Source organism: Chelonoidis abingdonii, chromosome 16, assembly GCF_003597395.2.
Source record: "Chelonoidis abingdonii isolate Lonesome George chromosome 16, CheloAbing_2.0, whole genome shotgun sequence".
Classification (NCBI taxonomy): domain Eukaryota; kingdom Metazoa; phylum Chordata; order Testudines; family Testudinidae; genus Chelonoidis; species Chelonoidis abingdonii.
Window position 1 is genome coordinate 13,977,370 of NC_133784.1, and position 14,165 is coordinate 13,991,534.

General features: G+C 49.8%; 1 protein-coding gene across 1 annotated transcript in view; it reads left to right on the top strand.

Annotated features, from left to right (window-relative positions):
- Positions 1-7,208, top strand: part of LOC116823581 (acyl-CoA desaturase-like) — a 12,540-nt gene extending 5,332 nt beyond the window's left edge. Inside the window, 5 exon segments of the mRNA XM_075072801.1 lie at positions 603-732; positions 2,253-2,267; positions 2,269-2,459; positions 3,813-4,045; positions 6,943-7,208. Coding sequence (XP_074928902.1) covers positions 603-732; positions 2,253-2,267; positions 2,269-2,459; positions 3,813-4,045; positions 6,943-7,142 — 769 coding nt within the window. The 3' untranslated portion in view covers positions 7,143-7,208.
- The last annotated feature ends 6,957 nt before the right edge of the window (positions 7,209-14,165 follow it).

Sequence of the window (14,165 nt, forward strand, 5' to 3'; positions counted from 1 at the left end):
GTTTCACTGACTGACCAGTGGCTTTGCCTCTCAGATAGTTTCTTGCTGAGAAACACGACAGGATGGAAGTTGTGATCCGGTCCTTCCTGCATGAGAACTGCTCCTATACCACGCTCAGATGCATCGGTGGTTACTAGGAATGGTTTGTCGAAGTCTGGGGCCCTTAGCACAGGGTCAGACTTGAGCATCACCATGATCTGTGTTCCCGTGACCTTAGAATGTGCTTAGGGATCAGAAGCCTTGAAGACATGCATCAACTTGTTGCTTTAAGTCCTTTTTCTCTCATGTTGTGCTTTGTTCCTGCTGCTAAGATTAAACCATACAAAGGCTAAACAACACTTTGGTTTAAGAAGGCTGTCTGGTCACTGTGTTCACCACTGGACACAGCTCCCGAAGGAAAGAACCGCAGGTCTCCCCAGTCAGACCTGCTGGGTAAGCATGGTTAATCCACAGAGTACTGTAGCCCAGAGCCTGGTCTGAGGGTGGGGGAATCCCAGGATTCCATCCCAGAAGAGGTAAGGGCACGAGGCCTAGTGTCCGAGGGGGTGAACTCCAACCTCTATCTGAGGTGCAGTTGTGACACCACCTCTTCTTGTGACCAGGTTCCTGTGTTTCCTGCTGAGTGCTCTGAGGATAACAATGAAAGCACATCGCATCTGGAGCCATCGGTCCTACAAAACCAGCTTACCCCTCAGGATCTTTCTGGCCATAGCCAACTCCATGGCTTTTCAGGTAGGAATCCCTTTTGCCTCTTTCCACGTTCCTCAGCCTTGGAGGGAAGCAGCAAGACCCCAGCTGCAGCCACACATGCAACAGAGAAGCAGAGGAAAGCCACATTCCATTATTCTACCATGTCTCCTATAGAAACATTTCCCTCTGAGAGCTGCATCTCCTCAGCTGTGCTTGAGTCTACATCTTCCACAGGAGGGGGAGACTGAATGTTGCTGGGATGGGGGAGGGGTATTAGGAGTGCACCCATGCAATTCTGCATGCAGCCCCATGTGTGCTGACTTCAGGAGACGCTGAGGATACTTGGCACCTCCGGTGGTGGGCTGTAAAGAAGTTGGTATACCCCAGTGGTTGGAACTGAGGCCTGACACCCGTATCTGTCTTTACCGCTAACATGTTGTGTGTCCTGCAGGTAAATCACTTCTTCTCACTGCAAGAAGGATGGTCTTGTGGCTAAGGTGCTAGACAGGGATGCAGGAGACCTGACTTCAATTTTTCTCTCTGCCACAGATTCTCTGTGTGACCTTGGCAAGTCTCTATGGGGCTCACTCTTCCAATTTGTAAAACGGATGATGACGTTACTTGCCTGCCTGCCTGCAGAGTGATGGGCAGAAGAAATCCTCCATATTATTGAGATTAAGTTGGTGCTCAGACTCTGCAGTGACGGGTACCATAAATGTGCCTGGATAATACCTCAGTTTCCCTGCTGTAAGATGGGATGAGATTTAACGAGCTTTTCAAAAGTGCTTTGGGATTCCTGTGTGAGAGAAGCAATGTACATGGGAACCATTTTCACTAGTAGTGCTGGTCAGAATAAACATTTTTAATAAAATCATGAACATTTCACCATTTTCAAAGCTGGTTTTGAAATGGACTTCTCTTTTGGCTTAAACATAATCTCCTAGAGAAATGTTTATAAATAAAGGTTTTTTTTCTGTTTTTGAACATATTCAAAATTGAAATTTTTCCATTTCAAAAGAAAAAAGTGCTTTTTTTGTTTTTTGTTTTTTGAGACTGTTTGACTTTAAAAAACAAATCCCACCCTGGTGCTAAGCTCACCAATGGGAGTAATTTGCAGGGGTGGTGTAGCCATGGTAGTCCCAGGATATTAGAAAGAAAAGGTGATGAGGTAATATCTTTTACTGGACCAACTTCTGCTGGAGTGAGAGAAGCTTTCGAGCTACACAAAGCTGAAGGTCTGAAGAAGAGTTCTGGGTATCGTGAAAGCTTGTCTCTTTCACCCGCAGAAGTTGGTCCAATAAATATGACTTCACCCACCTTGTCTCTCCAATCAGTTAGCAGTCCAGCTGAGGAGGGGGCAAACCAAATCCTGGAAATGATCAATTTTTTTAAAAAAATTGAAAGGTGGAAGGCTCTAAGGAAAACTGAGATGTTTTGGTGAAAAAAAATGTTTTTCTAAACTTGGCCAAATACTGTTAAAACAAAAACAAATTTCAATGAGTAATGTGGCCTAACTCTAATCTTTGCTGATCCGGTGAGTCATCTAGTCATGTTCATTCCAGAATGACATCTGTGAGGTGGGCCCGAGATCACCACGTCCACCACAAGTTCTCCGAGATGGACGCGGACCCTCATAATGCCACGAGGGGCTTCTTCTTTTCCCACGTTGGCTGGCTGCTGGTGCGCAAACACTCTGACGTCATTGAGAAGGGCCGGAAGCTGGACATGGCTGACCTGAAGGCTGACAAAGTGGTGATGTTCCAGAGGAGGTGAGCTGTGTGCAGCCGGGGTAGGGGAAGAAAATAGGTGATTGTGGTGCAAGGTGAAGGGCAGGTGTTGTGACCAATGTATCCCTGGGGAACCAAAGGGGCTCTGAGGCACAGCATCTGGCTACAGGAATCTCTCACGGGTAATCAATAGGTGGACCACAGGCCAAATCTGGACCGCCAGACACATTTGAATTGACCACAAAATCTTTTATTCACTTATCATTATTTTTGTATCTTGTCTGGAATCTGGACCTTGACTAGATCTTGACTAAAACATTTGGACTTTGACAAAAAATAATTGACTACCCCTGCTCCAGAGCAAAACTAACCCTCTTGTGAGTCACCCCAGATCCTTTCTGCAGGTGACCAGCCCCAAATGAAGTCAGTGGAACGGTTCAGGTGTGTTTGGAGCATCGGGGCCATTGTTTGCAAACCTGGGCAGAAATCCATGAGGAACAAGTTCCGTCCCACACATCAGTGGGATATATTACATGTTTTCCTTTTTTTGAAAAAGGGAGAGGAGAAAGTGAGGTCAGAAAAGGCAAGGGCAGGGCTGCTGCCTCGCTGGGAATATCATTGGCATAGAGGGCCCAGTGCCAACCTCTTGTGTAAAACATATCCCGCTGCTGTGGCCTTAGCAGGGATACAGACACACACACCAGCTGGTGTCTCTCCCTGTGCAATCTCTCACTTGCTGGGATTGGGTTTCCCTCCGTCTAGCCCTTCCCCCGCTGCACACACACCACCCGGTTCCCCAGGGCAGCCGAGCACCAGACCTCCCCCAGTGTGAGTGACAGGCTCCCTGATAGATGGAGGAGAGGAGTCTGCTGCAGCCCACAGGTAAGGAGCCAGAGCTCAAGCTGCAGCAGCACATGCCCTGAGATCTGGAGGTCCCTGATTTAATCCCAGGTGCATCAGCAAAGATGGCAGCTGTCGCGCTTTCCCCACCTCCCCCCTGTACAAATGTGACCTGGCAGCAGTAATGATAAATGGAGCCCCAGGAAGCCTGGCAGCTCTGCTTCACGGCACCTGTACTCCGTTCCCAGCTCATCTACTGGGTCCTTCCTACCCCTGCCAGCGGGGGTGTGACTCTCATTGTGTGCCCAGCCTATCCTCTTTATTCTCCTGCACCCACTTTGTCGCTGCCCTTGTTTTCCTTTTTCTCCAGCGGTAAAACCAGTGCAGAGGTGGGCTGGTTCTGTGCTGTTTTCTTTTTGTAGTTAAAATTAGCACCTCTCCCCCACCTTAGAGACTCAGCCCTGGTAGATGACCTGAACTGCCCGTGCCCCTCAATGCTTCTCCATGGGATGCACCTGCCCACTAACTTTCTCCCTGTTATCTGTTTCCTGTCAGGTTTTACAAGCTTTCTGTGGTGGCCATGTGCTTCCTGTTCCCCACCCTAGTACCCTGGTGCTTCTGGGGGGAATCTCTCCGCAACAGCATCTTCCTCCCCACCATCCTGCGCTACGTGCTGATGCTCAATGCCACCTGGCTCGTGAACAGCGCTGCACATATGTTTGGCAACCAGCCCTATGATCTAAATATCAACCCCCGGGAGAACCGCTTGGTCCCATTTGGAGCCTTAGGTATGTTAGTGGCGCCTTTTAATTCTAAACCACTTCACAAACTGACTGTGAATGAGACAGGCAGAGATCACTGTGCCCGCCACTGAAATGCAGCTGTGTCTGGGGAGGAACACAGCAGCTGTTCAGTAGTGCATAGCAACAGTGCACAAGAGTCTGGGAGGGAAGGGAAGAGGAATAACATCCATTTATAAAACTGTGGGACGGGGGAGATTTTAGGTGCATAATTACATCAAATGGACCAGATCCTCAGCTGGTGTAAATCTGCATTGCTTTGAAGTCCTTACAGGTATCCTGATTTACATCAGGATCTGACTCTAGGAATCCCAATGTTCCTGCACTCGCGTACAGGAAAGCCAGACGCACGTAGACTCCATGAGTGATCTTGCTCACGTACCTGCAGACCTGCGCATTCTCATGCTCTAGTCAGTGGGTAGATAGGGCAGTGGGGTTATCTTCTCTATCTCACAATGAGATTTATTTGCCCTGCCTAAAGGTCTCACTGCCTGTTTTTTATGATGACAATTGCCCCCCGCTCTCTTTTTTTCACTTCTGGGAAATGATGCTTCTCAAATAGCTGGACACACACAGCCAGAAGTGCCCGGTGGTTTCTGGGTGCTAGAATAGAGACAGCCAAGTCTTGATTTTCAGAGGTGCTGAAGACCTGGGAAAAATGAGCCCAGAATCCCCATTAGCTTTGTACTGCTTTCCTGGGCCAGATTCTCAGCTCGTGCGTATCGTAGCTCTGTGGACTTCGGCAGCGCTGCACTGATTTACATGAGCTGGGGATGTGGCCCCAGACTTTCACCAGCGAGAGTCGGACCTGCACAGTTCCCATCTGGATCTGAGCTTCTCAGACTCTGGGGATGGAACATGGATGGGCAGAGCCTCCAAGAAGAGCCAGGACTCACTTCAGATCTCGCCAGAGCTCAGCCAAAGCTAGACGGCTTCTCTCTGGGAGATGGAGGAGGAATCCGAACCCCACACAAGTCTCACTAGGCTCTCTGAGGGGGGCCATTTTAAGTGCTTTAATAAGGGGAGGCCCAGGCACAAGCAGAAGTGCTGGAAATATCCTGAGTTTTTTTACCCAGTTTGACAGCTTGAAGAGGGTCAGGTAAAGAGCCAGCCAAACTCTGGCCGGGACCTGTGCTGAGATTAACTAGCCCTCACTGTTTCTCCCCTCCAGCCTGCTCTGGCCTCCTCACATGCCCTTAGCACCATCCTGGTCCTCTTCCGGTGTTGGACTCGGTGCAGAGGAGACAGGGCTGGTGGGCGATGTTACACATGGGCAGCTGAGGCTGAGGAGTCTGAGCTGGTGTAACTTGCACACCAAGCGTTGCAAGAGGGGAGAGCAGCAGGACAGCCAGCCACCAGGGGCTGCTCAGCCCCTATTCTCCACTGACTTTCCCCACCCACTTAGGGTGCTGCGTGCCAGGCTCTGAGCACTGTCCCTTTGTGACTGGCCATTTGCAGGCAGGTCCCATTGACAGGGCTGGTATTCTCTGACATTCTTCCCGCCTTGGCCTATCACCGGTGCATCATCACCAGCCTGTCAAAGGGGGAGTGCGCACGTGGCCAGCGCTTCCACCACCGCCTTGTTGTACCCTGCTCAGAGGAGGGTCAATGGCCCAGTGGTAGCAGTGCTCGGGCTCACCCCACGGTGGCACTTCCACTGTTGGAGCTGTGCCGGGGATAGACCAACCCTGGGAGACTTTCTAGAAACCCTCATGCAGGCACAGCCTCGGCACGCAGAGCCCAGGTCCTGGGCCAGCTCCCAGTGAAGTCTGTGGGCTGCAAGTGGGGAGGATCGGGGGATGTCCCCACCCCCAGGGGAGCTATCATAAGCCTTTCTCCCAAATCTGGACCTTAGCGTCCAAAATCTGGGTGCTTAGCATGAACCTCCAAGCTTAATTACCAGCTTGGATCTTATCTCGCTGCCACCAGACAGGAATTACAGCGCCTGCCTCGCTCTGGTCCCCCAAACTTTCCCTGGAGGGACCCCAAGACCCAGAAGCTCTGAGTCTTACCGGCAAGGGAAATACTCCACTTCCCTTCCCCCTCCCTCTCCCACCCAGACTTTCCTCTCTGGGCTAACCTGAGAGTATTGATGCAATCTCTTTACATCACAATACCAAGAAGCATATCTCCTCTATTCCACAAAGAGACAAACCCCAAATACAAGGAAACAGAAATGATTCTCTCTCTCTTTCCCCCTCCCACCAATTCCCTGGTGCTGCAGAGCTTATCCTCCGTAGATCTAACACAAAGAGAATTCCCTCCCCTTGTTCCTTAGCCTACCCAGAGAGAAAACTCAAACAAGTCTTAAAAAGAAAACTTTATATAAAAAAAAGAAAGAAAAAAGACATCAAAATTTCTCTGTATCAAGATGACAATAATACAGGATCAATTGCTTAAAAGAAAAAAATGAATAAACAACCTTATTCAAAAGAGATACAATTTAAACATTCCAGCAAGTTACACACATGTAAATACACCCAAAACAACATAAAAGCCTATATTGTTTTTCTACCTGTACTTACAAGTTGGAAACAGAAGATTAGAAGATAGAAAGAAGCTTCTCATAGCTGAGAGACAGACAAAAGACACAGACCCAAGACAAAGAAGACCCACAAATTCCCTCCCTTAAGCTTTTAAAAAATCCTGTTTCCTGATTGGTCCTCTTGTCAGGTGTTTGGTCCCCTTTGTTAACCTTTTACAGGTAAAAGAAACATTAACCCTTAGCTATCTATTTATGACAGGAGCACAGTCTGCATTCGGCACAGATGGCCCGTTCTGGGGACATGGTGCCCGAGCATGGGGAAAGGGCTTCTAGAGCGTGATGGTTTCAAACCCAGGTTCAGGTACATTTACAATGTCTTGTCCCTGCTTTTCCATTCCAGGCGAAGGCTTCCACAATTACCACCACACCTTCCCCTACGATTATTCCACCAGCGAGTTCGGCTGGCACTACAACTTCATCACGGCCTTCATCGATCTCATGTGCCTCCTGGGGCTGGCCAGCGACTGCAAGAAGGTCTCCAAGGAGACCATCCTGGCTCAGAAAATTTGCAGTGGTGATGGGAGCCACAAGAGTGGCTGAGGGCCTGTGTCATCCCCCCACAACCTTTTCACTCACCCCAAGCAAGCTGGGCACACAATTTTATGTTCTATTTACTAACCATTGAATAATGCTACCAGGTTGCTTCAGATGATGATGATAATTTTAACCCCCTCCTGCACAATGTATTTTAAATGATGATGTATTAAGACCTATAACTTTTCTCTCTCTAATGCTCGGCCCTCCCTCTCCTCTCTCTTTTTTTGTTCTTTTGTCTCTCTCTGGCAAGATCTTTCTCTTTCCCTCTAATCCCTCCATTCTTCATTCTCTCCTTGGCAGGGAACTGGTTGAAAGCCTGTCCAGGGCAGATCATGCCACTGGCTGAAGAGTTGAGCCAAAGTCAGGGACTCTTTCCCTAGAAATCCCCTTTTCCTGCCTCTGGCTCCCCTGCCCTTCCAGGGCTGCTGATTCAGGGCAGACAAAGTGGCAGCTGATGTGGCCACATCCAAGCGAATTGATCCTGTACGTGACCAGTTAGAAAGCGGGGATGCTGCTATGTCAGAGACCCAGGGGAGCCTCATGTCTGTGCAGATGGGCTTCCTGCAGCCAATTAACAAGTGCCTGATAGAAACTGACACCAAAGCAGGGGACGCTGAGAGGGTTAAAGCGTGAGAAAGTTACAGGGTTCCACCCCAGTGCTCTGAGTGACCCCTTCCCAGCACAGCCCCTCTGAAGCCAGGGGGTAGAGCCACAGCTACTGGGCAGATTCAGGCTGGAGATGGGACTGAATTGTCCACTGTGCTAGGGGCAGGAAAGCATGTTAGGGGGCCCATGATCAGCTCCCAGCCCCTTCCAAAGCAAATCAGAGATGCCCAGGGGACAGTAGCTTCCTGTTGCACATTGTGGCCATTCCCTCTGCTATCGGTGAGGAGGACACAACTCCAGTGGGAAGCGCTGGTGCAGCCATTGCCAGTCATTCAGGCTATTGGCTAAAACATCTTGCTTGTGTTGCTGATAGCATCCGTTCCCATAACTCCCCCAGACACACAGTGCTAGAGCAGGGTGCTGACTGCTGGGTCGTGTATAATTCGTCCCCTGCAGACAGGGCCTCCCCTCCAGCGAGGGGGGTCCGCTGCACAGCACCTGGGCACGGAAGATGCCTGTTTCACTCCTGGGCAGCACTGACAGTGAAGGCTAATGCCAGTTGGACTGCGCTGTCTGAGGCCTCAAGACATTGGGGGAAGGGTTAAAACCCTTGTGCGTTTCACCCCATGGCTCTTGCAGATGCCACGGACAGGTTTGGTGGGATGAGGCCCCATTCCCATCAGCCACTTACCAGACAGTCCTGGGTGAAAGCTAGCGAGGTGCCCAGGCTGCTGGATCCTGGGGCAGAGCTGGGAAAGACTGGGCTGGGGTGGAGGAATGATGCTGAGATGCTCCTTCCCCTGCCCGAGCTGTGCTGCGTATCCTCAAGGGCAGGCTCCAGCCTTCCCATGCAGGCCAAGGTGAGCACAGCACTGCTTATGTCTTCCTGCGGTCGCAGAGCTCTTGCTGTCAGCCAAGAAGTCGTCCCTGGCCTTGTTCCTGTGCATTGCCGTGGCCAGAATTGTCCAGCTTTACAGCCCAGCAGAGCAGCCTTCCCTCTGACCGAGCTAGCGAGATGAACAGGCTCAGGAGCGGGCCACCAGCAGATAAGCCAGTCAGGAAGCTTTTAATTCCTGGGCTCTAAACCCAGGAGGTGGATGGCTGGGTGGGATTCCCCACGGCTGAGATTTATACCTGCTCAGAGGGTGACTGTGGATAGTTTTATCCAACTGGATACAAAGAAACCTGCACGTCATAATCCTGGGCCAGAGCCATCCTTGGTCCAAACCCCACTGACTGGCGTCTCCACCCTGGGTGAATTTGACCTCCCCCAATAGTTCTTCCCTCATCTCAAGATCTGGGCATGTTGTGTCATGTATCTGAATGGTAGGTTGCATCACACAACATGCTACGGCATCCACCATCCTCTCAGGAGAAAAGCAAGGGGCTGATTCGGGCGTTGCCTCTAAATCCCAAGAATATTGATCACTTCCAAAAATCCTGACGCAATGGGGAAGCGAAGTGGAAGTAACCAAACAGCTCCGGTGTTTGCCCAATCACTTTGTTGGTAGATTGGCATACATCTCTGGGTGCCTTAAGTCTATAATACACATAGGAGTATTGACAGCTATTTGCAGGATGTTTTTCTTTCTATGATGAATTATGGAAATTTGATTTAATTAATTACCACCATCAAATTGTGGGTGCAGGTGATTTTGAATGTATTGAGTTAGAATTTGTTAGATTAAGGAACAGATGCATCATTTTAAATAGAACCTTGTTTGCTTTATATTTCCTTTTTTGGCACAGCAGACCTCAAGCAGAGCACACAATGACCACAAGATCCATTAAGGTACGAAGGCACCCAGCCAGGTTTATTGTCAACGAAGCACAGTACTAGCACCTGGCAGACTCTACGAGGTTACTAAAATGTATGCCCATGACAATGGATGCAGCTCAGTGAATGGCGGGACTTTCCATTTCCTCCCCATCCCCCTCAGCTGGACGAAGACAGTCTGAGATACATCTTTATACACTGATACAAACAAGTTACGTACTGCCTCTGACACAGTTAGCCACATCAGGGGCATTAATTAACTATCAGCCATCTTCTTGTACATGTTTGATTAAAACATTTCTATTCATAGAATCACAGAACTGGAAGGGACCTTGAAAGGTCATCTAGTCCAGTCCCCTGCACTCGTGCCAGGATTAAGTATTCTATTGTCATCCTGACCTTATCTTTTAGAAGGGGTCAGTGTGTTTCTGTTATCCTTGGGGAATGTTTTTGTACCATCCTTGATATGGGGATGTTCTGGTACCACTCTTCTGGAATGTGTTTCTGGGAGTACTCTGGGCCTAGTGCAGAAACACACATTCCTAAGAAGTGCTACCAGCCCTGTTCTTGCCAGATTCTGTGAACTTGCAAGCAGGCAGTGCCTGACATTTGCTAATTTTTGCTTTATATCAGCAAAACTTGCCTACTACTTTACCTCAGGCCTCTGATACAAGAGCTTATCTCTCTGGGTCTCTTCCTCCTACAGCGCTGTGCAGTCACACCCCTCAATGTGGGATGCTACCCATCCCTTCTACCAGGGGTTACTTCAGTTTAAATCCCCTCCATGGTCTCTCACCAAAACACTGCAGCATCCTGACTTTTTTGGCAAAACTGGACATTTGTTGGCAAGAGCAAATGGGACAAATGCCCAATTTTGCCAAAAAAGTGGGCTGCAACCCCTAGAAGGGTGTGGTGGTGGAGGGTCAACACCAGCCCTGCATGGGAGGGAGGGGTTGGGCGAGCAGCTCGGACTGGGCCAGTCCTGCACAGGCAGGCAGCAGGGGGACCTCAGGCGGGCTCATGCGGGTGGAAGGCAGGGAGGGGCTCAGAAAAATATGGTCACCTGATTCTATTCATTCCACTCCAGCAAGAGCGGGTGCTCTCTCTCTCTCTCTCTCTCTCTCTCACTCACTCAAACACACACATACCCCTCCCTCCTGTCTCCTGTGCTGTTCCCTTTTGCACCTGCTAGGTAGCAATGCAACCTAGAGAGGGAAGCAGAGCCAAGTCTAGGATTCATAAACAGATTACAGAAAATCCCCCCTTTGTCACAGCGACAACCCAGAAGAGTCAATGGAAAACCATAAAAAACAAACAGTAAACATCGAAACCACTTGAAAGTGAAAAGGAACAGACAGCGAGGGGATTGCCCTGTCTGTGAATAATGGCAAAAGACTGATACACTATATTACAGGGTACAAAGGCTCTCTGCATCCATTCACTCAGGCAGTGTATTAAAACAGTGGGGGGTGGGGGCGTGGAGGCTCCTGGAGGCGAGCAAGTTCTGCAAAAGACTGAATTTTGGGGTGAGGATGAACTTTATTAGCGAGGAAAGGTAACTATTGACAAGTGCAGGCCTTAGTTCACATTCTCTGGTTTTGGTCTGTGTGTCACCATTTGTTTCCATCATTCACACTTGTTTCTACTTGAAACACTTCTTTTGTAAAATACGTTTCCTTCTGTTTTGCTATAACTGAACTCACGGGCTGTGAGTGACACAGGAGCAGCAGGCTACTGTGAAACTCGTGAACTGGGGCACACTTCCTTTGGCACAGAAGATCTGAGATTTCTATGGGCATCCAGTGATCAGGGAGGACACTTTAAAGGGACTTGGGGTTCATCTGTCATCTGACAGAGGAGAGCACTTGAGTGGCTTACAGGCTGGCTGTGCTGGGGAGCTAACAACAAGCTAGCACAAGCAAGACTCCCTCATGGTGAAGGAAGGTGGCAACAAGGTGATTACAGCCCTGGGTATCCTGAGAAGCATCACACCCTTTATAATCTTCTAGAGTGTAGTCCCAAAACTGTTATCCAGCCCCTGTGCTTCAGGGCAAAAGCTGATCACTTCCTGGATCAGGAAGTAATTACTTTCCTCTCCATCCCAGCATTGCATAATTGAGCAGGAGCTTTCAGAGGCTGGTTTACAGTCCTGTGAAGCATCTGGTGTTGACCACTACAAGAGAAGGGCGGACCAGGTGCCAGCTCATGCCAAGCCCCCTAGGCCTCGAATGAACACTGACAAACACCTGTGTGTTAGTATTGTTAAAATAGGAGCAGGGTTATATAAATGTATTTAGACTTTATGGGATGCTTGTAAGTTGCTGCCTGTATTAGGCTATGTCTACACTGCCAAGTTTTTTTGCCAAAAGTTATGCCACTTTAATTAAACTGCTGTTGCATGTCCACATGAGCTCCTTGTGTCAGCAGACTGCATCCACACTAGCAGCTCTTGCATTGACACAGAGAGCAGTGCACTGTGCATAGCTATCCTATTATGTAACTGTGCTGCAGGGTGCTTTGGGAAGGGTTTGCAATGCCTCATGGAGTAGGTACAGCATCACATGCTATACAGGTTTCTCAATCACATCATTCCATGGGCACCCTACTAGATTGCCAGATGCTTTTCAACTAAAGTGTGGAGGGGAGGGTGTGTGACAGAGAGTGTGTATATGGAGAGGGAGAGACAGACAGTGTGTGTTGGGGGACAGTGAGTGTGTCCGCATGCTGTCTCCTAAGTTCAGACAGCCATGGAAAGCAACCTGTCCTGAGGCAGGGGCCACAGGGAGGGGGAAACACCAACATCAGCATGCACCTCCCTCCCTGGCTCTACATAGCACAGAGTCTCTCTCTCTCACACACACACACACACACACATCCACCCCTGCCTTTTGGCAAAAAAAAAAAAACACTTGGCAGTGTAGACCAGGCCTTATTCTCACTTTTAATATCTGTATCCCATGTTATAAGGTAACACATAAGTGTTTGCTTTGTACCTGTACATGCCCAGGCAGGGGAGAAGCATTACCAAGTGTGAAATACTAGTGACAAAGAATCCTGTGGCACCTTATAGACTAACAGACGTTTTGGAACATGAGTTTTCGTGGGTGAATACCCACTTCATCAGGTGCATGTAGTGAAAATATCCAGAGCCAGGTATAAATAAGCAGGCAAGAATCAGTCTAGAGATAACGAGGTTAGTTCAATCAGGGAGGATTGGGCCCTCTTCTAGCAGCTGAGGTGTGAACACCAAGGGAAGAGAAACTGCTTTTGTAGTTGGCTAGCCAGCCACAGTCTCTGTTTAATCCTGGGCTGATGGTGTCAAATTTGCAAATGAACTGAAACTCAGCAGTTTCTCTTTGAAGTCTGGTCCTCATGTTTTTTTGCTGCAAGATGGCTACCTTTAAATCTGCTGTTGTGTGGCCAAGGAGATTGCTGAGATCGCAGGTAGAGCAGGGGAAGATGAGATGAGGGATCCTTTGACTGAGGCAGCAAGCTCGTTTTCACCCAGTCCGGGTGGCTGATTTGTTTCAGGGAGAGGTGAGTGTGGGGAAAGGGAGAGGAGGGCCTCCCCTGTCTAGCTTGCAGCAGCTACAATGATGCAGGGCTCCTGAGCCCCCTTTCCCTAGGATACCTGCCTTTGGGCTGGTGAGGAAAGTCTCTGGTGTTGGCAGGGACGAGAGGCCCACACAGTTAGAAACCCTGGATTCGCTGTTGTGACTTTGATCACTGTTTGCTGATCAAACTCCTCACCACCAATGCGCTTGGTACCCAGATGGTGTTGACAACAGAGCAGAGACTCTGTCTGCCTGGGCGTGTGGGTGCCAAGGGCAGGAAGTTGCTGAACTGTAGCCTGCCTTGGAAACAGACGTTCAATTAACTTTATGGGCAATAGGATTTCTGCCAAGTGATGAGAGGACTGCCCAGCTGGAGCATCCCATGATCTCGTGGGCTGCAAGCACCGGCCTGCGGTGTGTACTCGGGTTCACAGGGTAGGATTTTGCTGTCCCAAGGGGTTTATTAAAGTTAATGGAATTATTTGCAAGGCACTGCAAGTGAATGGGTTCCCCCAAGCCTGAGATCATCACCAGGAATGTTTCTTTAATGGGCCTTGTTATAGGGTGAGCTGGACCTCTAAAGGAGGGTGCTTAGCCCCGCCTCACTGTGACTGATTAATTGCCCTCCAGGTAATAGGTGTGGGGGTAGGGATTAGGTGCTAGCCTGCAGATCAGCTGGTCCTCAGATGAAAGGCCAGCAGGCAGCCCTGTGGGGCGACCCCTCTGCTCAGGCAAAGGGACTGGGTTTATCTGTGAGGCTGGACTCAGGGCCGTCCTTACCCACACACACAGTACACAGCTGTATAGGGCACCAGGAAATTTGGGGCATCACATTTCCTGGTGCTCTGCGCAGCTCCGTGCTGCTCCAGCCCCTGCCTCTGCCCCTTCCCCGCCCCACCCGCACTCCCCTGAAGACTCCAGAAGTGGTCAGGCCTGCACTCACTGCATGGTAAGTGGAGCAACCCGGCCCCAGCCTGCTCCACTCCCCTGGCTTCCAGCCGAGCCACCCGCGAGTGCTGGGGGGAGGGTTAGCTCCCCCCTCCCCACAAGCCTGGGAGCCAGGGGAGCAGAGCAGGCTGGGGCCGAGTT